The sequence below is a fragment of the Scardinius erythrophthalmus genome, assembly GCF_964197995.2.
Source record: "Scardinius erythrophthalmus genome assembly, chromosome: 14".
Classification (NCBI taxonomy): Eukaryota; Metazoa; Chordata; class Actinopteri; order Cypriniformes; family Leuciscidae; genus Scardinius; species Scardinius erythrophthalmus.
This window is the reverse complement of record NC_138234.1, coordinates 1,497,663-1,522,554: the sequence shown is the minus strand read 5'-3', so window position 1 is coordinate 1,522,554 and position 24,892 is coordinate 1,497,663. Positions and strand designations below refer to the sequence as shown.

The 24,892-nt window shown below is 38.3% G+C and overlaps 4 protein-coding genes across 6 annotated transcripts; 3 read left to right on the top strand and 1 right to left on the bottom strand.

The window, feature by feature from the left end:
- Positions 1 to 1,460: 1,460 nt before the first annotated feature.
- apobec2a (apolipoprotein B mRNA editing enzyme, catalytic polypeptide-like 2a) lies at positions 1,461 to 7,161 on the top strand. The gene is made up of 3 exons (XM_081384735.1): positions 1,461 to 1,804; positions 4,777 to 5,300; positions 6,364 to 7,161. The coding sequence occupies exons 1-2, from the start codon at positions 1,563 to 1,565 to the stop codon at positions 5,297 to 5,299; spliced, it is 765 nt and encodes a 254-aa protein (XP_081240861.1). The 5' UTR covers positions 1,461 to 1,562; the 3' UTR covers position 5,300; positions 6,364 to 7,161.
- A 1,111-nt stretch (positions 7,162 to 8,272) lies between these two features.
- Positions 8,273 to 9,504, bottom strand: pth4 (parathyroid hormone 4; the record flags this gene model as incomplete). The annotated part of the gene is made up of 2 exons (XM_081383941.1): positions 8,273 to 8,672; positions 9,413 to 9,504. 2 exons carry the CDS (start codon positions 9,502 to 9,504, stop codon positions 8,405 to 8,407), a joined length of 360 nt encoding a protein of 119 aa, XP_081240067.1. The 3' UTR covers positions 8,273 to 8,404.
- A 1,214-nt stretch (positions 9,505 to 10,718) lies between these two features.
- srsf3b (serine and arginine rich splicing factor 3b) lies at positions 10,719 to 16,873 on the top strand. 2 transcript variants are annotated; one of them, XM_081383850.1, is made up of 6 exons: positions 10,719 to 10,839; positions 12,753 to 12,963; positions 13,049 to 13,183; positions 14,998 to 15,036; positions 15,331 to 15,417; positions 15,501 to 16,873. In XM_081383850.1, the coding sequence occupies exons 2-6, from the start codon at positions 12,761 to 12,763 to the stop codon at positions 15,526 to 15,528; spliced, it is 492 nt and encodes a 163-aa protein (XP_081239976.1). In that variant the 5' UTR covers positions 10,719 to 10,839; positions 12,753 to 12,760; the 3' UTR covers positions 15,529 to 16,873. The 2 variants fall into 2 exon arrangements, with proteins under 2 accessions (XP_081239976.1, XP_081239977.1); XM_081383851.1 differs by having other exon boundaries at positions 10,719 to 10,845.
- A 3,066-nt stretch (positions 16,874 to 19,939) lies between these two features.
- cdkn1a (cyclin dependent kinase inhibitor 1A) lies at positions 19,940 to 24,338 on the top strand. 2 transcript variants are annotated; one of them, XM_081385614.1, is made up of 3 exons: positions 19,940 to 20,194; positions 22,331 to 22,697; positions 23,370 to 24,338. In XM_081385614.1, exons 2-3 carry the CDS (start codon positions 22,334 to 22,336, stop codon positions 23,423 to 23,425), a joined length of 420 nt encoding a protein of 139 aa, XP_081241740.1. In that variant the 5' UTR covers positions 19,940 to 20,194; positions 22,331 to 22,333; the 3' UTR covers positions 23,426 to 24,338. The 2 variants fall into 2 exon arrangements, with proteins under 2 accessions (XP_081241740.1, XP_081241739.1); XM_081385613.1 differs by lacking the exon at positions 19,940 to 20,194 and adding an exon at positions 21,630 to 21,808.
- The last annotated feature ends 554 nt before the right edge of the window (positions 24,339 to 24,892 follow it).

Sequence of the window (24,892 nt, the reverse complement as noted above, 5' to 3'; positions counted from 1 at the left end):
ACACAGATATGCCTATAAGTATGAGAACGGTTCTGAGGTAAAATCGCTAACTCGCGGCTAGAGACTCCGTATTGTTTGAACTATTTCTGGCGTTCCCACATGCTTTTATTCACATCACATACGTGTGTTTCACAAGATTTGTTAACTGTCTAGAAGCAGCTTTACAGAAAACAAAACCCTAAGCGTGAACAATAGCGATCTCGTCTGTAGTCGAGACAAACAGTTCACCAGAGCGATCTGGTTTACGACGACACACTGCCTCTGTTTAATGCTGTTTTCATCGCCTCAGGAGAAGAGAATGACAGCTTTTAAAAGAATGACTGACAGAAGTTTATCAGGTAAAGCGCGCTCACGCCCACACCGTATGTAAATTACGCCGTCCGACTCCGCTGGCGGCGATCCATCAATACATGAAAAAAAAAAAAAAAAAAAAACGCTATTTGAGAAGCATAAACTGTGCAATATTACGATTTGCTATACGAAATATAGCCTACTTCTGTTCTAGATAGGCCTACAGTCAATGAAAACAGCGAGTCTTATGCAGAGTTGCTTCTCAAGTTAATTTAACATGTTTCAAGGTTGTTGTTGCTTTTTGGGGAATATTTGAAAAAATATATATATAATTTTTTTGCCGTGCATCAACTGAACTCACTCCAAATTCGTCGGTTACTTCTTTGAACGCGAGGTTTGGGCCTGATTTTGTTCGTAATGACGTCATACCAGTTCGCTCCTTCATATTTCCATCTGTAAATATAGGCCTATGTTACTGGCAAAGTGTGTAATCCGGCATTCTATAGAATGCCTAGGTAATGTATAGAATTAGGTAAAGTATAGAATTAGGTAATCTCAATGATAAAATAAACCTGATCCGAGGCCAAGTTAATACTTTCGAACGTAAATCTCTTTAGCAATGAACGTTTGAGTGATAAAAGATTCCTGATTTGGTTTTGCACCTCAGACACGTTATTCATTGTGAGTTACAATATAGCCTACTAGTCAAAGTAGTTCTGTTTAATGACATATTTTCAGTGTATTATAATAATAGTGCATTAATAAAAACTTTAATGACCCAGCTAACAGTGAATGTTCACATTCTAAAGTAAATGTCTGAAGAATGATGCAATGAAATGTTCCGTAACGTTCACATAACCAAGAAAAACATTACGATTTTGAACGTCCAGGTAACATTCACAAATAATGTTTCCATAACTTAATGGGAACACTAGCAGAAGTTCTTAGAACTTATTTTTCTTATATTTGAGCTTCTTCTTTGCTTATATTGGAGCTCTGGATATTAATCAACCAACTTCATAATGCTTTTACTTCACTATATATGCGCTGCAACAACAACAGAAATCTGTCAGATAATCGAGAAAGAAATGCCCAACTTTTGATGCTATATATCCTGTGTAAGATTTCGTTTATCTATCACCTCTATGGCCAGGAGGTCTTTTAATAGAACAGACCGACAGCTGCACACACACACACACACACACACACACACACACACACTCTAGTGCTGTTATAAATACTGAGGTGTGTGTGTGTGTGTAGTTTCAGATATGGCCGACAGAAAGAGCAGCAGTGGCGTCGGCTCTCGTCAGACTGTAAAGAGGAAAGAAAGAGCAGAAAATGAGGCAAAGAAAGAGGAGAAACCTCCTAAAGAAGGAGAGAAACCTGAGGTGAATGGAAAAAAGGAGCAGGTGGAGAACGGAGAGGCCGGTGCCGGTGCCGAGAACGGAGCCGAGGCCAACGGAGAGAAACCGGAGCCGATGGAGCTGCCGCCGTTCGAGATCATCACCGGGTGAGTCTGGAAACCCTCGACAGAACATCAGACGAGCAGAAATCACTTCATTCACAACAGGAGACGTTTAGTGCGGCCTTGTCAGTGTGCGAAGACAGAAAACATCTTTATTGGTTCTTTATTGGCAGCAATGGTTCCATGAAGGATCCATAGAACTGTTCCATTGCACAAAAGCTTCTTCCGATTATTAAAATGTTCTTCACACTTATAGAAAAAAAAATGGTTCTTTTTAAGAATTGATCACTGAAAGCTCCAAAATGTTGTTGTTTTTTTATGCCAGATAGAAGTGGTGCTTCTATGGCATCAAAAAACCCATTTTGGAACCTTAAAAGTTTTGTAAAAGTAGTCGATGTTACTCGTGCGCTGAATTTCAAGTCTTCTTAAGTCTTATGATAGTTTTGTGTGAGGAACAGGCCAACATTTTATCACACTTTTGCTCACAAACTTGCTGAATCACAATCGGTCACATGATATGCGAGAACCAATGGTGTTTGGGATCACTGACGCCTTGTGTGTGTGAATCTACACAAACACCAATGGCAAAGATTTTCAGGGAATAAATGAATAATTATGGGTCTGTTCCATCTTGTGACTTCAGAGGACTTGGAATACACTCTTTATTGGCATTGATGAAGAACCTTTAACAACCATGGAACAACTTAAAGAGTGGAAAAGGGTTATTTATATTATTAAGGGAACGAACGGAGCACTGAAAGTTTCTTTGGGGAGCCAAACATGGTAGTGTTTCTCCAGAGCATATCTGTGGATCTGCTGGGAAATGCGTGAACGTTTGGGTCAAAGCTTGTGTAGAGCAGATGAATCCAACCCAACCCCCACCAAGGCCGATCTTGACAGGCGGTGATGTGTCTCGCTGTCTGCTGTGTGTTATCTAAAGAACACACTCTTAAAAATAACGCTAGAATATCCATCTGGTGCTTTAAAGAATCCGGACACCAAAACACCAACCTGAAGAACCTGAAGAGCCAAAATGCTGGGTTGTTTTAACCCAATTTCGGGTCAAATATGGACAACCCCAAACGTTGGGTTAAAAATTTCATTTCATTTCATTTCAAATTTAACCCGATGGCTGGGTTTGACCATATTTTACACAAATTTGGGTTGAAACAACCCAGCATTTTTTAGAGTGTAGTCTTTAACAGAACCAACTTAATGATAATGACTCTTGAGTGAATCTTAAGAACCATTGAAGAACCTTTTTGATGAAGTCCATCAGAGTTCTCAATTACATCTCATTCAGGCTAAAATAGCCTAAAATTCGCAAAGAGAGATAAAAACAGACCCTAATGTGTCAGTAGTGTTCATCCAGAGCTGCAAAATGAACGTGGATGTTGATAAATATATTCGTATTATGCTCATTTGAAGATTTTTAATTGGCATCTAAAGCACAGCTGAGATATTTAAGAGACAATTGCTGGATTTCTAAAGGGTTAAATGGATATTTGCATTTCCGAATCCGTTTAAGAATCCAAGCGTGTTTGATAACGCTGATGGGTTTGATTCTGTCGCCACATTAAAGCTGTGAATTGTTGTGGATCATCTACTAGCAGGTGCTCATCAAAGATCAGCCAGGTTCATCTGGCAGCAAACACACACAATGCCTCCAAACCACAGCATCTCTCTCACGACACACAGGGTTCTGTATATGGGTCAGAGTCCGCCGAGGGTATTTATAACCCCGACAGCCCTTCCACCTGTCAGCCTGTGAAGGAGCGGTGTAAAACCACCACTGATCCCCCCGCCGAGGCCGAAGACTGGGGAATAATACAGCCGAGACGCACATTTGACCTGTTAACTGGAAAAGTTCACCCCGCTTTTGGAGCGTAGCATGAACTCCACTGGTTGTAATTCATGAAAGCTTTGGAATACAGACCTAAGGTTGGTTCTTTTTAAAGAGACGCTCAGCAGATTATTGCAGAAGTCGAAGAACATCAAAAAATGAAATTGTAAAAAGGTTAGTTTTGTGTAAGGCAAAATGTACCGCACTCTAAAAAACACTGGGTTAAAAACAACCCAATTTGGGTTGTTTTCAACCCAAGGGCTGGGTAAATATAGGACAGAACACGTTGGGTTAATTTGACCTGAAAATTACTTAGGTTCATTTTTACTGAAGTTCATACATGAATTAATGTTTACAGATTAACTTAAAATTTTATACAAAAATACTCAAAAAAAACACAAAACCACTGGTTTGCATGATAATTCCTTTATTTTCGATCATATTTTACAGTGTAGCATTTCTATATAGTTTTGAATACATATTGCATACATTTAATATTGTTTGACAAATATTGGAAGTAAGAATTAAACATTTATAAGTAATTCAGGTGTAATCGACCAGTTTCTGTTGTTCCGTTTCCACGGTAACGGTGCTGGATCTCGCTGGACCGCCGCGCTGCGTTTCACTCGTAGCCGAAATATGCTGTGACTGGATTGTTTTGTTTTGTGACAGGATTGGATTGTTACGTCTGACCCAGGATCTGGGTAACACAAAAACTACCCAGACATTGGGTTGTTTTGTCTGACCCAGGATCAGGGTAACACAAAAACTACCCAGACATTGGGTTGTTTTGTCTGACCCAGGATCAGGGTAACACAAAAACTACCCAGACATTGGGTTGTTATGTCTGACCCAGGATCAGGGTAAAACAAAAACTACCCAAACACTGAAAAAATAACCCAAAAGGCTCAACCCAGGATTTGGGTAGAAAAAAATAACCCTAAGTGTGACCTAAACATGTTGTATTTTACACAAAGTACATATTTTACAAAATAACCTGGTCTCTCAAACTACTAGAAAATCGAGTTGTGTTCCAAATTTGAAGTTGATATCACAAAAATCAAGCCACTAAATGATTTCACAAGAACCATGTGACTAATCTAAGCGACACACCTTGTTATGTGAAGAGGTTCCAGTGTTCAGGTCTTGAATTCACCCGCTTATCTGCCCACAGGGATCGCATTGACCCGTTCTTCTACAAGTTCCAGTTCAAGAACGTCGAGTACTCGTCCGGCCGGAATAAAACCTTCTTGTGTTACCTGGTGGACCAGGGCTCGGACGGCCTCCTCCGCGGCTACCTCGAGGACGAGCACGCGGGCGCCCACGCCGAGGACGCCTTCTTCCAGCAGGTCCTACCCAACTACGACCCAGCCTGCAAATACACCATCACCTGGTACATGTCGTCCAGCCCGTGCGCGGCCTGCGCCGGGAAGCTGACGGAGATCCTGAAGGCCAGGAAAAGCGTTCGTCTGGCGATCTTCTCCGCGCGGCTCTTCGATTGGGAGGAGCCTGAGATCCAGACGGGGCTAAAGGCGCTAGCGGCCGCCGGCTGCAAACTGCGCATGATGAAGCCGCTGGATTTCACCTACACCTGGGACACGTTCGTAGAGAACGACGAGGAGCAGTTCACGCTGTGGGAGGACTGCCAGGAGAACTACGAGTACTATCAAGATAAACTGGCCGACATCCTGCAGTGATGTAAGAGAAGATCACTCACATACGACACGCTAGAGCTGCACTGTTAGCCGTTAAAAGATCGCCATCTTGATTTGAACGCCCACACGATCTTATTCCTAAACTACAATGATTCGGCCGTGTCTATTAAACCTTTGACAAGATCTTACCGGAGCATTGGAATCTGTGTTTGCGGTGCCGTTGATCCAGAGAGAGCCGCTGTCATGAATAGATATGAAACAGCTTCACAAACAACCACACAATAATTCAAATTATTACAGAAGTACTGGGACAAAAGTTTATAGTTAAGATATAAACACTGATGTCTACATTATGTCTATCAAAATAGAGCAAATCACCTATTGAAAGTAACTTGGCGCTTCAAATAACGATAGTATCGATTACTTTGTTACACCAAGTGACCAATGACAAGTGATTTGTCATTGAATCATTCGTTCAAACATGCTGATTCATCCAGTTATGAAACAAGTCTTTATAAATGAGTTATTGAATCATTCACTCAAGTGATTCGTTCAAAAACACTGATTCATCCAGTAAAAAAAGTGAAATCTTTATGAGTGAGTCATTGAATCATTCATTCAAGAGATCTGTTCAAAAACACAGATTCATTCAGTTATGAAACAAGTGAAGTCTTTATTAATGAATCATTGAATCATTCATTCAAGAAATGCGTTCAAAAACACAGATTCATTCAGTTATGAAACAAGTCTTTATTAATGAATCATTGAATCATTCATTCAAGAAATGCGTTCAAAAACACAGATTCATTTAGTTATGAAACAAGTGAAGTCTTTATGACTGAGTCATTGAATCTTTCATTCATTCAAATTTTTTGTTTAGTTGTCTGTTCTGAATCGTGATCTCTGTTAAAAACAAAAAACAATCGTGATTCTCAATTTATCCAGAATCGTGCAGCTCTTCGACACGCATTTCCAAAAAGAAAAATATGTAGCACTCTCCAATATTGACATCGGTCTCGTCTCACTTTCGCTTCTAGGTCACGATGTTCTCGATGTTATCAAACTCTCCTTTTGCTAATTAAAGCAAGTGTTTTTATCTTTTGCAGGATAATGAAGCGTTAGTCGAAGAGAGAGTGTGTTTGTGTGAGTGAGAGAGAAACCCATGCCAACCGTTCCCTTTCTGCATCCACACGCTGAGAGACGTTTAAACATTACTCGTGGTTTCTGCACCGAGAGCCTGAAGTGCAAGAATCCTGTCAAACTGATGGATTACTGTAGTACTACTGTATGTTTTCTGCAGTAAGAGGATTTATACTTTTTAATGATTAGTTATGTTTGAATGAAGTCACTGCGTTTTGTTCATCTGTTTTCTTTTCTTTGATGTGACAAAATGTCACATTTCATACTGTTTTATATTCTGAGCCTGTGAACTAGCTTGCAGAAATATGTTCTAAGAACGTTTTGCCAATGTTCCCATTAAGTTACAAAAAAACGTTATTTCTGAATGTTCAAAACAATCTATTTTTTTAAATGTTTTTTCTTGGTTATTAACATCATTCTTCAAACATTATGTGAACGTTATAACGTTCTGAACAATTAGAAACATTTAAACATGACGAACATGCGTCAGAAATAAAACGTTTGTCTTTAACTTTGAGAGAACCTTGTCAGAACGTTCTCTGTTAGCTGAGTGGAACTTCAACTTTACTTTATTTATCATTTTATATTCACAAATTCATAATGAGCACTGTAAAATACAGGTAATTCAGGAGTTTTGTATTCATACATTGAAACTTGGGTTGCAGCTGTATATGAAATAGTTGGGCAAGCAGTAAATAAATACACTAAATGGGAAACGACCTTCACTGTTGTTAGAAAAACGAATAAAACATGTATTGTTTTGGTTTGCGGTTCTTCTTTTTGTGTATTACAGAAACAAACACACAAATATTCACCTCAGCATATTTGAGGCGTCTCAGCCGAAATGTGAACTGCGGTTTACTTAAAAGCATCTTTAATCACACACACACATAATAAATCAAAAATACTATCTGTTTATATCCACACATACAGATAAATATCATAACAGGGAGATATTTGAAACCCATCATACACATTCTCTGTATAAGTAAACAAAACACGTACAAAACAAAAACACCATAGTATTTTTTTATACTTATACCAAGGTAATGTTTTTGGACGTGTACTAACCAAGGTAAATCACGGTAAATGTAAAAGACTTAAAGACAGATTTATAGGTGGTGACTGTTAATCTGCGCGCGCAGACGTAGAAAACGCGCCAAAACTAGATCGCGTACATTCTAATCAACACATTTGTCTTTACAAAACTAGCGTAGTTTTGTTTGTATATTATAATGATATAGCGATCTAGTTTTGTTCGGTAAAGTTTCTCCACTCACCCAGCCAGTCTCATAGAGACAGAGCGCATTTAGGCCACGCCCACCGGGCGGGAAAACAATCCCACCGTCTCCCACTGACTCTGTACTGTGTGAAGCTGCCTCCTCGTCATTTATGACTTATAACAAAACACAAAACAGTGTCTAAAAGCTGCTATGTGTCGAGGTGTACAGCAAACAAGCTAAACAACCCAGAAATACGTGTTTATAAGCTGTCGACCTCAAAAAACGAGCGTTTAAAGACACAAAAGTGGAGACAGGCGATTGAGAGAGAGAGCAGCTTGTCTCATTACTCTGAGAACTAACGTAATAATAGCTTATCTTACAGAAGTTTATAAAAACTGACATTTGGATGTTTGACTTACCAGTGACTAATGTTACTTCACACATAGTGTATTTTTAGTGCATACTGAGTGTCAGGATCCCACAGTTTACCCATTCGTTCCAGCCGATATCCACTTTTGTGTCTTTAAACGCTCGTTCTTTGGGGTCAACAGCTTATAAACACGTATTTCTGTTTTTTTTTTAATAGCTTGTTTGCTGTACACCTCGTCACATGGCAGCTTTTAGGCATTGTTTTGTTTTATGTTTGTTTACCCCTAACGCAATACAAAGTCAATGGAGACGGTTGGATTGTTTTCCCGCCCGGTGGGCGTGGCTTCAGATTATGATGCGCGTCGCTCTGTCTCTATTACAGACGGGTCGGACTGTCATTGGTCAGAATAGGTGGTTATTTGTCTGCGTGCAGTTCCGGCGTGAGGTGAGGTGTGTACATGTCTCTCAGCAGCGTCTCTAGCGCCCTCTTGTGGCCGGGCTGAGAGTAGATCTGCCCCGGAGCCCGAGAGCGCCACCTGCTGTCCGGGTCCTCAGGGGTCACGGTGCGCATCTGGGCCGTGTGGAGACCCTCGATCGCACTGGACAGCCAGATCAATCTCTTCAGGCTCTGGATGGAGCGACCGCGATCATGCATCAGCTGATGCTCAGTCACCGCTCGTCTGCTGAAGAGAGATATATAACCTCAGAACAACCACAGAGAAGATTGAGAGATAGAACAGATAGATAGATAGATAGATAGATGGATAGATAGATAGATAGATAGATAGATAGATAGATAGATAGATAGATAGACAGACAGACGGACGGACGGATGGATGGGCGGGTGGGCGGATAGATAGATAGATAGATAGATAGATAGATAGATAGATAGATAGATAGATAGATAGATGGATGGATGGGCGGGTGGGCGGATAGATAGATAGATAGATAGATAGATAGATAGATAGATAGACAGACAGACGGACGGACGGATGGATGGGCGGGTGGGCGGATAGATAGATAGATAGATAGATAGATAGATAGATAGATAGATAGATAGATGGATGGATGGGCGGGTGGGCGGATAGATAGATAGATAGATAGATAGATAGATAGATAGATAGATAGATAGATAGATAGATAGATAGATGGATGGATGGATGGACAGATAGATGGATGGATGGATAGATAGATAGATGATGGATGGATGGATGGATGGATGGACAGATAGATGGATGGATGGATGGATGGACAGATAAATAGATAGATGATGGATAGATAGATAGATAGATAGATAGATAGATAGATAGATAGATAGATAGATAGATAGATAGATAGATGGATGGACGGACAGATAGATGGATGGATGGATAGATGGACAGATAAATAGATAGATGATGGATGGATGGATAGATAGATGTACCTCTCATTCTCCTGACACTGTACGGCTGCGATCACCATCAGGATCATGAAAGCGAGTCGTTGAGATCCTGGAGTCTTCAACATCAGAAACATGAGCTCACACGTTTATCAGCAGAACGACACTTTACCAACAAACCACTGAGTTCCTGAAGCTACTGACTCTCTCGCCCAGCTCTCAGGGTTTATGTAGACCTCCGCCACCCCGACACAGGAAGTGACATCACGCACTTCAGAGGAAACAAACTCCTCCTCCTCGAGCCCCAATTACGCTTTAGTTGCTTCCAGTCATTTATAATGGATGCATCAAACTCCTGATTAATGATGTTCCAGTTCTCATTCACCTCACTGAGCTCAAAGGCTCCTGGGATTGAATTTTGGTTTCTTTTTTTGTGGATTGTGAATGTGCTGAGAAAGGCTGTGAGAACCAGCTGACGGAGACTTGGTTTGAGGGTTGAGACACGGATGCGGAAAGGTTTGTTGAAAGGGGAAAACTTCTAAACAATAAAGCTATTGGTGTCCATAACAAGCTTTCTAGTTAAAATGCCTTTTCGTTGGAACTTCAGAACTAAGCAATAGCGCCGACGTGTTTCCACGTCAGAAGAGCTTCGCTGAAGACCCTCGCTCCATAGCGACCGTCTCAGATGTGGTTTCTAAGGGTGAGGAATGCAGTGGATGTCCTGATGATGATGATGATGATTTCTGTAAAGTCAAACTTCTCTGAATAGCAACCGCTCAGATCCCCACAGAAACACTTTACTGGGAGAGTCCTGCCAAAAATGACCAGTTTGTCTCATGTTAATCCAAACCTCTATAACTCTCTTCCTTCTCTAGAGAACAAGAGGAATATTAGCCTTCAGTGGCCATACAGCATACTAAACATGTGTAGATAGATAGATAGATAGATAGATAGATAGATAGATAGATAGATAGATAGATAGATAGATATCACATAATTAGATTTAATTTGCGGTCAACTTCAAATGTGGAACACAACATGGCTCACGGCTTTGGTTTTCTGCTGAGTTTAGAGTACAAATAATTTAGTAAAATATATATTTTTTGTAAATAAATAAAGCATATTGAGTTCAGTACAGTTACAGTAAACTTTATAACCTTATTTATATATATATATATATATATATATATATTTAATGTGTTTTCACTTCTGCAATAATCTGCAACCAACTTTGGGTCTGTATTCCAAAGCTTTCATGATTTACAACCAACCGACATGAAAAACCCTGTTGTTTTTGAGCATCTCATGATCGATTGCAGTGTCTTAAGCCCCGCCCCTCTGCGTGCGTGATGACGCACACTACGTGAGGACGTACATTACGTGAAAGCCTCCGTATTTCCGCGCTGCGCCATTTCACAGCGGATCTGATCCAGGAATCAAACACACACGGTCAGAAACACGCGACACTGACGGTAAATGTACGTTTATTGTCTTTCATTGTGTTCTAATGCATTTCATTCGGTCGTTTGTGTTGTTTGATCACAAGCGTTAGCAGACGGTTTAGCCTTTTTGATCAATTTGTTTTTTTTTTGCAGGCGCCATTTTACTATTGACCCAGATTAGCGGTTAGCAGTTTACTCCGAGTCTTTAATTACGCGTGTTACATCAACATTAATCTTGATTATGTTTACAGCAGCTATCGCACGTTAAAGAGACAGTTCGTGTTTCATCGTGTTTTGTAGTTTGTATTCTGTGTTCAGTCGCGTGTGGTCGTCATGCGCCATTTTGAGCCGCGAACAAAAGCAAATAACGCGATTTTTCGTTATTTATGTAAGTTAAGCCTATTTAATTTAATTTTCAGGCGCTGCTCTTATTTAGTCTTTATTTCTAAATGTATTTATTTCGCTCTGCTCTAAATATGTAATAATGCAGTTTTGTAGTAGATTAAACAATTATGCATATTATGAACTCAAACACCACAAAGTAAAAAGCGACGGTGTTTGACTTTAAATGGTCGTCGTATCAAGCTCGTCTACAAATTCTTCGGCAAGACAAATACAATTATTTTGTATTAGCCTATGCCAAGACACCATTCAATAGAGAGAGAGAGACAGGTATTGGGGGATGGAGAACGAAACCAGCCACACCTCCATTAACATCATCCCTCTCTCTGTAGACATTCTCGGATTTATTTAAATTAGTGTACAACCGACACGTGGACTATTAAGACTGGGTATCGACACACATTTCACGTTTTTTTTGTGATTTTCAAAACAAAAGAAACTTTAAAAAATTAACCATGGTTTTACTACCGTTAAAAAAACCCCCACATGGTTAATATAGTTAAGCAATGGTAACCACAAATTAACAATGGTTTTGCTACACTCACCATAGTTTAACCATGATATTTGTAGTAAAACTGGTTTACAAATGGTAAAGATCCATCAAAAAAACCTAGGCTACAGTTAGCAAACACTTTTACTGTAATAAAACCATGATTTATTTTCATAAGGGTAAATCTCTGTGCATAACATAATTGTTTTCATAAGTTGAAGAACAGACTAAGGGTGAAAATATAATCTACAGTGCATACATTTATGAAAATGCTCATCTCTATAGAGTTATTTTTCTAGGAAACCGTTGTTGATGGTCATTGAGTGGCTTTTCTGAGGTAAATGTGACTGTTTACAAGCTGTTTTATTGACTTCTTTCTGCGTTTGAAACACCGATTGATGGATTACATGAGACATGATTTATTTGTTCTGAATCTTTCATCATTCCCTCTGATGTTTATGTGCTGCTGTAACTAGTATTATAGAGGAAGAGATGATCGGTTTAACTGTCAGCACACATTAAACATACTCAAACACATTTATTGACTGACTTTCATGATAAAATCAACATTTTATATGTTGACCCTGGATCAATAACCAGTCTCGAGTTGCACGGGTATATTTGTGGCAATAGCCAACAATACATTGTATGTGTCAAAATTATTCATTTTTCTTTTATGCCAAAAATCATTGGGATATTAAGTAAAGATCATGTTCCATAAAGATATTTAGTAAATTTCCTGCCGTAAATGTATAAAACGTTTATTTTTTTGAGTGAATGCAGCACAATCGCGAACATTAATGGACATTAAAGGAGATTTAAAAAAATTTTTTTTTTTTTTGCACCCTCAAATTCCAGATTTTCTAATAGTTGTATCTCGGCTGAATATGGTCCTATCCTAACAAACCATACATCAATGGAAACCTTATTTATTCAGCTTATTTATGTATAAATCACACACCAATAAAATTGGACCCATGTGACTGGTTTTGTGGTCCAGGGTAACATCAAAAATGACAAATGTAACACCTCGTACTCTTGTGTTGTGCAGATTGAGCCATGCATCGCGACTGCCCTCTGGACTGCAAAGTGTACGTTGGGAATCTTGGGAATAATGGGAACAAGTCGGAACTGGAGAGGGCGTTCGGCTACTACGGGCCCCTGAGGAGCGTCTGGGTGGCCAGAAACCCTCCTGGTTTTGCATTCGTCGAATTCGAAGACCCTCGTGACGCCACAGACGCCGTCAGAGAACTAGACGGACGGTGAGTGTGGATCTTAAAGCTAGTTATCATCATCATCTTCAGCAAATTACTTCACGACTTCTGGTCTAATCGACGGGTCACGCAGGACTCTCTGCGGTTGCCGAGTGAGGGTGGAGCTGTCCAATGGCGAGAAGCGAACTCGTAACCGGGGTCCGCCTCCATCCTGGAGCCGACGTCCACGCGACGACTACCGAAGGCGTAGCCCGCCCGCCCGGCGCAGGTAAACCCCTTCTCCCGCTCACCTGTCTCTCTGTAAACTGTGTTTCAGAGGAAACTAATGCGATTCTGCCCCCTTCGCCAGTCCTGGATGCCACTGCCCTGCCGGTGCCACGTGTCCCGGTTCTGATGGGCATCTGACGGAGATCTTTAGCTCCTCCATCTTCATTGTCATTGATAACCATTAAGCAATGATCTGACTGGGCTTCTCAAATTCTGATAGTTTTGTTTAAATGCAGATCCGCGAGTGATTATTTGGGCTAATCTCATCTCATGCCGGCGCCCGGGTTGCGTTTCACGCCGAAATTAAAAGTCGGAACATCAAAAGCGAGCTTTTTGATTGCTTGTTGGGTAGGCTAACACTTTTCAATAAGCTTGTTTGTTAATCTTAGTCAACATGAACTAACAATGAAATTATTATTAGTCTTGGTTAATGTTAATTTTTAACATTTAAGTATTTTATTATTAAATGTTAGTGTAACGAGTGTATTGCATTACCAGTGGGAGCTTATTGTGAAGCGGTACTGCTTTTAGCATCGTGATGGTGTTTTGATGGAAATTTAGCACCTTTTTTACACCCAAATTCTCATTACTACTAATAATAAATTCAATTTATTAAATGTAAAGTGAGGTTTTTCTACCATTTATAATGAGAATTTTGGCAGAGATGGATGTTTAATTGTCCATAATTCCTTTTATTTCGGATTGAAATTTGACCCGGATGCGATTTCGCGCACTCTTCTTGCGCAGCGCTATTCAATGTTGATTATGCTAACTTTGCGAATTGGCCGCCCAAAGCCCAGTCGCTTGTTTTCAGTAATCTGCTCGGCTCTAGTAATGGTTGGAATGCAATCTTTTGTTGACTTAACTTTACATGAAAAGGTTGTTTTTATTTTCTTATCTTATCATCTCTATATTAATAAAAATGAACCCCGTTGCAGAGTCACCACCATGCCTCTCCTCACCACCCTCTGAGTCAGTCTACTAGTCTTCTTTCAGCATCATGTGACCAGCGTGCCCCAATCAGCTGGCTGGGTTGGTGTCACATGACCCAGGCGTGGCCAGTCATCAGGTCGCACCAGCCCATTGGTTCCTGAGCATGCCGTTGTCAGCTCCTCCTCCTCCTCCAACCTTAACACCCAATCGGCAGCGGCCCACTTCACATTCCTGACCAATCAGCGTTTTACGTTCCCCAATGTCTACACTACCAACCACCAGCAACAGCCTTCGGCTAACCAATAAAAGCAGGAAAAATCCACTACATCCAGCCCCCATCCGCAAGCCAGCTAATCAGCTAGCAGCATCTGGCCTACACTTTCCCGCCAATTCTGCTCCCCGGCCGCCACCCCTTCGCCTTTTCTAGCTTGTTGAAAACCGAAAGACTAGTAAGTTTTTCCTGCTTCATACAGTTTAATGCTGAATACAGATATAAGATGAGGAGAAATCTCCTGTTGAGAGTTGAAACACACAGGGTTGGTATCTTGACTCCGTTAAGATTAGGCAAAAGCTGATGGGGAGCCCAAGCGGAGGTTCAGGTTACATAAGAAGCGTGGGCTTTGAGAGCTGCTCTTGCTTTCTTTCAGTGTCTTCATTCTGTTGGGGTTGTTTGCAGTGCGTTGAGTTTTTCTACTGTGTAGCTCTCTGTACTGGAGCGTAACGCTCTTAGCGAACGCTCATGTGGCGAGATCTCCACTCCACCCCTGTATCAGGGCGGTGACGAGTGTGTGACTGTTAGCAGGCTGGAGTTTCAGGGCTTTTGAGGTGCCTTCGTGTGTCGATCGCCACCGCGTTGACTCGCTCTTCTCTTCTCTTCTTCAGATCGCCCAGGAGGAGGAGCTTCAGTCGCAGTCGTAGCAGGTAAGAGAGTTTGCGCAACTTCACGCGCAGGAAAACGCCACTTTAGCAACGTTTTGTTTCATTGAGATGCCGTTATAGTTTAGCAATAATCAGTTTTTTATTTTTATGTTTTCATTTTATGGTAACTTTTTTAGTTGTTTTAGTACGTTGTTTAAACTAAACTAAAATGAGATGTTGCTTTGGCAACTAAAATAAGTTTTATATTCGTTCGGTTAACACATTTTTTTCCCCAAGTTACGAACATTTTTACGGTTTTAGTTGACTATAATAACCCTGGTTCTGGACTTGGTCTAGATCTCTTTCCAGAGAGCGCAGAAGGGAGAGGTCGCTGTCCCGCGACAGGAACCACAAGCCCTCGCGATCTTTCTCACGATCGAGGAGGTAAGAGTTTCGCTACTTTATATCGTCCGGCCAGGAATGACGTCCAACGGTGAGCTCACATCTCGACTCTTTTCCGTTTACAGTCGTTCCAGATCTAATGACCGGAAATGAACCACGACACAGAGAAAAACGTCGTGACGGGAAATCGTCGATCAAAAACTTTGAAAAGACTTTATTGCTCAGAGTCCCCCATTTATTTTGTTTTTTTTATGAACATTATTTTAGCGGTTCTGTTTCCTTCTGTAGCTGCAGTTTTAATGCGACGGCATTCCATCTCACACTTTTAAGACTTATTTGTGTTTTTGCCGGTGAATGTGATTGGTCCTGCTGCGATGAGCTCATTTCCTGTCGCCTGAGCTCGACCGCTAGCGTTTTGCTTTGTGTTTGTGTGCGATCAGAGGGGGACGATGTTAACGACACTGTGTCGCCAGCAGGGGGTGGAATGAAGAACAGCTTTCATTCTCGTTTGTTTTTTTCCTTGTAGTGTTTGTACTGTTTATAATGTTGATTTGAATTAAAACTCATTACAAAAAATATCCTGTCTCTGTGAATTTTTACACTGTTGTACGTGTTAATCTTTTAATAATTGGCCATTTTATAGGGTTGTCTGAATTTAAAGTCCCCCTGTAAAACTCATCTTTGATCACAAAAAAGACTTAATGCCTTTTTTTTTTCCTTGAAGAATAATTCTTCATGCCTTAAAATATCTTGAACTCGACACCCTTGCCTCATTTAGTATGCGTGGTTCTATGAATATGCAAATGAGCCCCGCCTCCACTCACTCCAATCACACGTTGATCTGATTGGTTACAAGGTAGTTTGTGACGTCAGAAACACCAGCGATTTCAAAGCGTGTTTTTGAGACTGTCTTTGGTTCACTGCAGTTTTAAGGAGGAAACACTCAGCAATGCTGTCGACTTATGAATTTACACATGCTTTGTCTTAAAGCATATTAAAAACACCACAGACACATAAACAACATTAAAAACTGGATTTACACCACAGGGGGACTTTAAATCAAATGTTTATTTGTAAAGTGTTAATTTACTCAGATTTTATCCAAGAATTACAAATGGGGAACAGTTCATACAGGGTTAATCAAGACGTTTATGCATTAGCCTTAATTTACAGCATTTATTATTTTTGCACATGTTAGATAATAAAAATACAACTGTCCCTTGTTTGTTTGTGTAGTTATTTTCATTTGTTTAAACATACAACCTGTGCTCTTTCCCCCCCCCCCTTTTTTTTCTTGTAAATGTAGAATTTAGATTAATGCTATAGTAGTAGAATATTTCCCTAATGAATAACCTTTTTGAAAATAAGTGTTACCACAAAACCTGTTTGTTTTTGTAGCCGTTTATAGTGTTAGCATTGAACATTTAATGTTTGTGTACAGTAGTGATCACTGACTCACTGAAAATCCTGGTTAAATATTAAACTATATTGACATCTGAACCTTGTTTGAGGTTTTATTGTAAGTTGTCCGGAGCTTAATTTCAAGATCTAATTTAGCCGCAAGTGTATTTTGAGATGCCGGTTTTCAGGAAAATCCCTCGCATGAGGAATCTGACACGGACAGACAGTCAACATTAAAAGTAGAAATATAATAAAGGGAGAAAAGTTCTCAAATACTTAAATGTAATTAAAATGGGTACAGATCATGTGTATAGGTATGTGCAGTGTTGTTGTAGTACCAGCAGAGGGCGACCAACTTTAACTCTACATTGGCTCTTTTATCTGAATTGCTTGAGTTTTGATGATTGCTTTTTTTGAAATCCAAAGTCTATTTGTCAACTAGATCCTCTATGATGGATATATATTTTTATATATAATTTGAACCCAGGGGTTTTCTGGGTTATTTGAACGGGGGACCTTCAGGGGGCCACGAGAGAGCTAGGGAGTCTGTACATTTGACAAAATCAGTAAAAATAAGATTAAACTAATTTACAAATACATTTGATTAATAAAAATTAAGCAAATAAATACAATAGAATACAAATTTAAAATGTTTAAAATCAATAAAATGATTAAATAAAATTGTTTAAATAAAACATTTACATAAAATTAATTATAAAAATAAATACAATTTGTTTTAAAAAATACATTTTGTAAAACTAACGATTTAATTGAAAATATGAGAAGCAGTGGGAAAAATGTAAAAAAAAAAAAAGATTATAATACAGATAGTTCCGGTCCTTCATTCTGATTGGTCGAAGCCGTTGTAAATTACTCTTTTTACTCCGCGTTGAGTCTAACAACGGCCCTGTAAAACACGGCTTCGCGGGGCTTATTGCTTTATTAAACGGTAAGTAATCACACTGATTAAAAAACATGACATTTTATTTTTAAATAAAACAATTTCATAAATTAATAAAATATACCTAGTACAGTACTACAATGAGTAGAAAGACGCTATGGTGTAATGTAATAGAAACTAAATATTTTACATATTTATAAAATTACTTTTTCACAGTATTGTTTTTATACATAAGAATATGCATGAAAAACGTGCAGATAGGTTGTGGTTTAATGAGGTGTAGTAGTGAATAATAAATAAATCTGGCCGGATTAAATCCTTCATTCCCGCTTCTGCTAAATGACGTCACGATCCAGACCAAACAAACGGCAGTCATAATTCTAGCTTTCATAAGATCACTGATCACAACTTAGGTTACATAACCTCTTACTTAAACTCGACTTCAGGGTGGTGACTGACTGGCAAAGTCCTTGACATGTTCACGTTTTGTACCTGCAGAAAGAGAATGAGTTATGATGGATTATTTCATTCATTCTACTCAGTCATTCGCTAGTTTGCAGACCAACAACCGTTTACTTTTCCACCATTGTAAATCACTTTTAGCAGTTCACTCGGTATTCTTCTGGTTTGACAAATTAATTTCTAAAAGTACAAATATTTCACGTTTTTTCAATTAATGCGAGCTCATAAGGCTGCATGTATGAAGTTTGAATTCAGTCATATTAATAATTTATCACAAGAGCGAGGAGACTGAATGAATCTGAATGAATGAATGAACAGAAACTCAAACTCAAACTTACCCGCTCTTTCCCTCGCTTTACTCGCGGCTCCATGACGTCACGGTCTGATGAGTCACGCGTCGGGTGACTCGCTGATTTTTTCCCGCGGCTTCCTCGCGCAGTGGAATGTTATAATAACCGTCATGTCTTGTCTGACTCCCGCCAAACACTAATGAATAGCGGCCATTAATTAAACTAAAGAATGGCCTTTCCTGCTGATTGTCGTGGGAAGAATGGACTTCATTACTCGGTCGGTCTCATTAGTGAACAGGCTGTGACTGACTAAGTGACTGATTTTATTTCATGCTGTTGTGTTTATTGGCACTAAATTAGGGCAGTTATTGCGTTAATTATTTTATTCTGGATTAAATATTACTATGTTTTATATGGAATAAATACATTTGGAAAATGTACACAACAAAAAAAGCCAGTATACATTTAACTAAATTTTAGTCAAAATTAACACTCCTGAAATGTGTATATGAGGGAATCATATTTTTTGAAGTCATACTTTTTTGTATTATTAATTTGTGTGTGTGTGTGATACAAGTAGGCTAACAATGATGAAATAAACATGTAGAAAAGTTTTTATTTATGAAATGTGCTTTTTGACAAAAGGAGTCTTTATGTGGGCGGGGAGAACACAGAGATATTAAAATGAGTAAAAAAATTGCCAAACTTTAAAGTCAGTTTTGAAATTAATGTCTTATTTCTTATTTGTATGTCATAAATAAGTCAGAATTCCAACTTTTTATTATTTCGATTTTTAAGTCATAAGTAGCTTTTAAGTAAGAATTACAACATTTTATGTAATATTTAGACTACTTAATTCATAATTTCTACTTTTATGTCAAATTTTGACTTTCTGTATGTCATTGTGGCGGTCAATAAAATCAAATATTGACAATTAATCTCATGGTTTTCTATCAGTCTTTAGAAAGCCGAATTAAACGTGTACAATTCTAGATGTTTGCAATTCTAAATATTTTACAAAACCCTTATTAACTGCTTGCAAACCTCTGGGGTTTCTGTCCCTAATTATATGAATTATACATGAAACAGAAATCAATTTTACAGGCTACAAAACATTTTTAAAAAGCACTTTTGGTGGGTTAAAAAAAGCAAGTTTGGCTCAGCAGCAGCAGGGATAAAAACAAACAAACAAACAAAAAAAAAGATTAAAAAACATTGTTTTAAACAGTAAGAAAGTTTTCAATTATTTCTAAAAGCTGTTAAAGAATAGTCCTATTTTTCTTTTCTTTTTTTGCTGGCTATGTGCATGTACTTTTTTTGTAATTTAACTGCTCATGCAAGAAAGGCAAATAAACGCTTAAAACAAATAGTGTGTGTAATATATATCGGGCGGATCCACTCAGTAACTTCGGGACCTTCTGTTCTGTGACGCAGATCCACAGGAATGTTCCCGTGAAGGCGCGTTCACGCTGCACGTGTGTTTATCGGGCACAGTCCACGTGCTGTGCTCACTGGACGCCGCCCACAGTCGACACGCCCATCGGAGTTCGTAAAAGTTCAGAAAGTCCCTCCAGCACTGAAGAAGAACATCTCGTATTCACTGCTACTCTCGCCCAGGATTGAGTTTCTCCACACTTTCACCTGAAGACACTTCTAAAGTTCAGTTTAAACTCGACACTGCTGTCCAGGACACCTGAAACCACTCAAGTTCATTCAGCAAACAGCGATTTTACAGATTTTTAACACTCGTCAGAAGCCAAAACATGTAAGTTGCTTGTTTTTCATCGTTTTTCATGTTCATGGCGTTTGTTTAAAGTTGTTCTCATTTATCACAAGAACGCTAGGCAAGCTGTTAATACAACTAGTTTAAACTCTTAGCTGTTTTGAATAACAGCCGAGTAATATAAACATCTCAGACGAACTTTACCTTAAAACTTTTCACTTAAACTTCGATTTAGATTTAGCCTGCTATAGATCACGTGATTGATTGATTTTTATTTTATTTTATTTATTTTATCGCTGTTTGAATGTTAATGTAAAGTGAACTCATGTCACAATCGCTGTTTTCTTTCCACCGGCTTACACGAGAGTTGTGTTCACGTGGACCCAGAGTAGAGTGGGCGTGTCTGCGTCACTTCTGAACCAATCAAACAAACGCTCGCTTTCCCGCCGCCGTCTTGAATTTATTTTCGTAATGAACTTTATGTTCCATCACATGGACTCAATGGCACCTTTTGTCATGACATCATGAATGATAGATCATATCTTTTCTAAATAAAATATGAATTAAAAAAAAATTTAAATGTATGGGCTGAAATATTTGACAAATAATTTATTATTCATAATTATAGATTTATTATTATAGGTTTATTAAATTTAATATGTAATAATGTCAGATTCTGACACTTTGATGTGAACTTTGGGCTGGTTTTGTCAGCCCTGTCATATTAAGAATGTCAAAAGAAATATTTTATATTTATTATATTATCACAAGTATTAAGCCTATTTTAGTTAAATAATAGTTAATTATTGAGTTAAATAATAATAATAAGCAATTTAAATAAAAAATGTTTAAACATTCTCATGGAAAAAAAGATTCTTGTGACAAAATAATTGTTTTTGTCATAATTGACTTTTTAAGTCACAATTTTGACTTTTTATGTCATAATTTCGACTTTTATCATAATTTTTTTGTCAATTATTTCAAGTCAATTTTTGACTAGTAGCCTAATATTTCGAAAGCTTGCTAATAAATTGATCTTGCACAGTTTTTGAGTGTGCGGCTGCTGTATTTGTACTATTTTCTATGATTATTTAGTTTAGCAGCACCTCACTATAAGACTTCATTGACGGATGAGCGGTGGCTTTTTCTATTTTCAAAAGAATTTAATATAAAATGATTAATTATTTTAATCAGGAAAATAATTTAAAAATTAAAATTATTTTTATAAGAGATTCTGACACTTTTATGTGAAACGTTGGTTTGTCAGTTGTAAGAATCTCAAAATTATTTTTTTTTATTTATTATATTAGTAGTATAAAACTACTAAGTAGTTTATAATACAAAGGTATTCTTTTAGTGGTTTTGTATGAATATTCATTCAATTTTATAATTAGTGAGACATCCCTCATGTATGCTGGAAATATTTTAAGTATTTTATTTACTTGTATATGTATATGTATATGTGCTGTGCATTCAGAGCTGATCGTGTAGTTCAGTAAGATGGCTGCCCTCTGCTGGCCAGACGCGCTAACTGCAGTCAGAGGAACATGTCCACACATGTCTCTGAAACTCATGACTCACAGCAGCCTTTAAAAGCTGATCACAGAACAGCAGAAACACGCACACAACATGAGGAGACGAGACAGACACGGCAAGGTTTGCAGGAGAAATCAAAAACACGGGTTGGGTTGTGCGTTCAAGTCCTCCTGGGAAGTTCGTGTTTATGAGTAGTATGCGAGTAAGATTGCGGTTTACTTTCTAATTAATTACACAAAAATACAGCAAGGTTCTTAAACTCTACTTCTAGAAAATGAATAACAAAGAAATGTGCAATATTATGTGCTCTGCTTTTTTATCTTTTTAATTAATTTAAGAAGCCTCTGCAAACCATCATATTCAGTTCAGGCGTTTAGCTTCGCTGTAAATAGAAAAGCCTGACAATATCACTGCTAATATATTCCGCGATGTTTCTCACTGACACGCCCACAGCAAGTAAAGATCGGGGCTTAAAGAAAATCCCGAGTTTCCCACTCGTATTTACGACATTGTTGAGGCGTTCATGTCCGTTCAACTCGTAAACACGATCTTCTTTACCGGATGAATTGAACGCACCACGTGATGTTCAGAGACGGTTGGTTTCCTCACTAGTAACCGTCACTCTCGTGTCTTTTTCTTCAGAAAATGGCGGCACACAAGCGGATCCTTCGAGCTCTCGGAACCGGGCCGACGAGAAGAAGCCTGTTCGGTCCGGTGGATCGCGAGCAGCTCCAGCGCGAGTATCGCGACGCGCTGAGGAAAGACCTGGAAGACGCGTCGCGTCGTTGGAGCTTCGACTTCGTCGCGGAGAAGCCGTTGGACGGCGGAGACTTCCGCTGGGTGGGCGTGTCCGGCGTGCGCGTGCCCGTGCTGTACCGGAGCTGTGAGGACGCACGGAATCCCGGAGGATCACCGGGAAAAGAGAACAGATTCGAATCGGTTCCGCAGGACGTGGAGAAAACGCCGGAAAAGAGAGCAGAGATGAAGAGGAAACAGACGAACATCACAGGTGAGAGATATACACTATTCATCTCATGTTTTGGATCGGTAAGATTATTAATGTTTTTAAAAGAAAAACGCCAAGGCTGCATTTATTAGATAAAAAAAAAAAAAAACAGTAATATTGTGAATTATAATTATAATTTAAAACGGCTGTTCTCTATGTGAATATATAGTAAAGTGTAATTTCTTCCTGTGATCAAAGCTGAATTTTCAGCATCATTACTCCAGTCTTCAGTGTCACATGATCCTTCAGAAATCACTCTAATATGTGGATCTGATTGAATTATTATTATCAATGTTGAAAACAGTTTTAGGATTCTTTGACGAATAGAAAGTTAAAAAAGAACAGCATTTATTTTGAAATGGAAAGCTTTTGTAACATTATTAATGTCTTTACTGTCACTTTTGATCAGTTTAACTCATCCTTGATGAATTAAAGTATTGATTTTTTTTTTTTTTTTTATCAAATAAATGCAGCCTTGGGGAGCAGAAGAGACTTCTTTTAAAAACACTAAAAATCTTACCGATCCAAAACTTTTGAATGGCTCTGTATATATATAAGTTGAATTATCATGTGGTCAATCCTAATAGTTTTTTATGTAGGAGTAAAATGCTGAGTAATAATGATGGTGTGAATGACAGTCTGACTAATAATAGACGCTCTCTTTTATCCCGACAGACTTCTACCAGGCGAAGAAGAGGCAAGTGGCCACGCCCCGCAAATCAGGACAATAACACACTCAGGAACTCGTGTGTGTCGTGCCTGGACTCATATCCTCATACGTGTAAAGACATTCAGTAACTGACGTGAACTCAGTGGATCTTCTGTTCTTCTACACCGTCATCTACCTTCAGTCTGGAACCTGTTCCAGAACTCTTCGTTTTCTGTCTTCTGTCCATCATGTGTTGTTCAGGAATAGGAATCTGTCATTCCTCTTTGAGCACTTCCTGTTTATATGTTTGCATGTCAACGGTTAACATTCACCTGAAAAATCCCTTTAAATTCCATGTGTGGAGGAAAGATTCGAAACATCCATGAGCGAATCTTTCAGAATCACGAAATTGCGAAAAAAGGATTTCATTACGAACAATGACATATTATAAAACACTGATTTTTTCAGTGCGCACATATTCAAATGTATTGCTTTATTGCACAAAACATGTTGCTAACTTTAAAAACTGCTTTTTTTAAATGTTTGGTGCCAATTTTTTTTTTTTGACACATAAAAGTTATTGTTATTATTAACGTAAACCTCAATTAAGCTGCCAGTATGTTCTCACACACATTCTCATAACTGATCTGTGATTACGTTATTGCAACGTAATTTTATTTACAAACACTTGACATCGTTCGTGAAACACGAGCAGAATCGCTGCAGTTTTTTCGTACGTTAATTCGTACATCATGTTGCGTTAAATTTAGTGCGGAAATTAATGTACGAATGTTTTACACAGACATTTGTTCCAGGGTTATTATTGTTAACTTTAACTGTTAAAAACATTAACATGTTAATTGAAATAAAGCTAAAATAAATTTTAGTTGGAAAAACTAAATTTAAACTGGTTTAACTTAGAACATTAGCATTAGAAATGTTGTTTTTCGCAGTTTTAAGTGCTAAAAATATTAACTGGAAATAAATGAAAACTGAAATAAAAATAAATTAAACCTAAATAGTACTATTAATATATATATTTAATATGTATGTAGTAAAATGACACAAGCACATAACGATATATATATATATATATATATATATATATATATATATATATTTTTTTACTATAATTAACATGAAAGTATATTATTCAAAATATTACTAAAACTAAAACAACAGCGATTTGTTCTGCTCGTGTTTTGTGATACGGCTTCTGAAAATACAGCATATTTACAAACAGTTAACACAGTTGACACAGTTTTCCTGTTGTCATGGAAATACAAGTAAGGTCGAGCGATAATTAAATAAACGTAATGAGAAATGTGAACGCCAGACTTTATACATCGAGTAATTAAGATAAAAAGCTTTATTCTGTTTAAGTTTTGAATTCCAGCAAACGTTCATTAAATCTGTTCTAGCTCTTCTCTGATCCAACTTGAGGATTTCTGCGACCTGTCTGTAAATATTCTGTTAATATCCGGATTATTCGCTGTTGATTCCGAATTGCACTTGTTATTTTGTGTAGTGTTGTGTAGCATTATTGTTA

Bases quoted from the DNA above. Each gene is read 5' to 3' on its own strand.
- cdkn1a (XM_081385613.1), top strand. From the start codon at position 21,782: ATGAGGAGACGAGACAGACACGGCAAG. The intron at 21,809-22,330 runs GTTTGCAGGAGA...CTTTTTCTTCAG, and splicing joins GACGAGACAGACACGGCAAG to AAAATGGCGGCACACAAGCG. The intron at 22,698-23,369 runs GTGAGAGATATA...TTATCCCGACAG, and splicing joins GAAACAGACGAACATCACAG to ACTTCTACCAGGCGAAGAAG.
- apobec2a (XM_081384735.1), top strand. From the start codon at position 1,563: ATGGCCGACAGAAAGAGCAGCAGTGGCGTCGGCTCTCGTCAGACTGTA. The intron at 1,805-4,776 runs GTGAGTCTGGAA...ATCTGCCCACAG, and splicing joins CCGTTCGAGATCATCACCGG to GGATCGCATTGACCCGTTCT.
- srsf3b (XM_081383850.1), top strand. From the start codon at position 12,761: ATGCATCGCGACTGCCCTCTGGACTGCAAAGTGTACGTTGGGAATCTT. The intron at 15,037-15,330 runs GTAAGAGAGTTT...GACTTGGTCTAG, and splicing joins TTCAGTCGCAGTCGTAGCAG to ATCTCTTTCCAGAGAGCGCA. The intron at 15,418-15,500 runs GTAAGAGTTTCG...TTCCGTTTACAG, and splicing joins TCTTTCTCACGATCGAGGAG to TCGTTCCAGATCTAATGACC.